At 40.7% G+C, this 1,172-nt stretch overlaps 1 protein-coding gene across 1 annotated transcript; it reads left to right on the top strand.

Moving 5' to 3' along the window:
- Positions 1-16: 16 nt before the first annotated feature.
- On the top strand, positions 17-955 carry LOC308342636 (putative olfactory receptor 2B8; the record flags this gene model as incomplete). The annotated part of the gene is made up of 1 exon (XM_080803222.1): positions 17-955. The coding sequence occupies one exon, from the start codon at positions 17-19 to the stop codon at positions 953-955; it is 939 nt and encodes a 312-aa protein (XP_080659348.1).
- Positions 956-1,172: the final 217 nt, after the last annotated feature.

Here is a 1,172-nt window from a genome sequence, read left to right as displayed (position 1 = left end):
TTTACTTTATGAAGCAATGGAAATAAACAATGCCAGTGCAGGAGGATATTTCATCTTAGTTGGCTTCTCAGACCAGCCCTGGCTAGAAGAAGTACTTTTATTAATCATCTCAGTCTTCTACATCCTGAGCTTGGTGGGCAATGGGACCATAATTGTGGTGTCTCAACTGGATCCTCAACTCCACACTCCCATGTACTTCTTTCTCACTCATCTCTCCATAATTGACCTCTGTCACATGACAACCATTGTACCTCAGATGTTGTTCAACCTTCAAGGCCCAGACAAGTCTATCAGCTATGTGGGCTGTGTGATGCAGTTCTTCATGTCACTAGGATTGGGAGGCACTGAGTGTGTCCTCCTGGCCTTCATGGCATATGACCGCTATGCTGCCACCTGCCAGCCCCTGCACTATATGAACATAATGCCACCTCACATTTACTATTCACTGGCAGGAGCCTCTTGGACAATTGGCTTTGGCAACTCAGTAGCACACACAGCTTATGGTATGTCATTGCCACGCTGTGGCCACAATATGATCCACCACTTCTACTGTGAGTCAGCCCCAACAATCCAGCCAGCTTGTGAGGACATCACCACTTACAAAAAGGTGATATTTGTTGTGAGTATTATTCTTATAGTTTTGCCACTATTGTTTATAGTAGTGTCCTATGGATGCATCACCTGGACAGTTATGGGCATTAAGTCATCTGAAGGAAGAAAAAAGGCATTTGGGACTTGTGGGTCCCACCTGACAGTGGTTTCTTTCTTTTATACCACCCTTATTTACATATATATGAAACCCAAACAGACTTTCTCTCAAGATGTTGACAAATTTGTGGCCCTCTTCTACAACCTAGTTCCCCCAATTATAAACCCTCTAATCTATACCTTGAGAAACAAAGATGCAAAAGGAGCAATAAGAAGGTTATTTCTGGGGAAGAAAGGAAGGAAATAACAATCTCTTGATTGGAGTCTCACATAATGGAAAAATAAATAAATAAAATCTAGTCCAGAAAAAAGTGTTTTGAAGTTTTTAAAGTCAACTGTAATTGTTACTGAATAAGCTAAATAATACCCTACTGGAAGAAACCCTGTATATTTGGACTGAACACAAAACATTTCCCTATTTTCTTTCTAAAAACTTCTAGGTAATATGGAGGGAATTGTTACTA

Source organism: Martes martes (assembly GCF_963455335.1).
Source record: "Martes martes genome assembly, chromosome: 5".
NCBI lineage: Eukaryota > Metazoa > Chordata > Mammalia > Carnivora > Mustelidae > Martes > Martes martes.
Note: the sequence above shows the minus strand (reverse complement) of the source record. Positions and strands in the feature narration are given on the sequence as shown.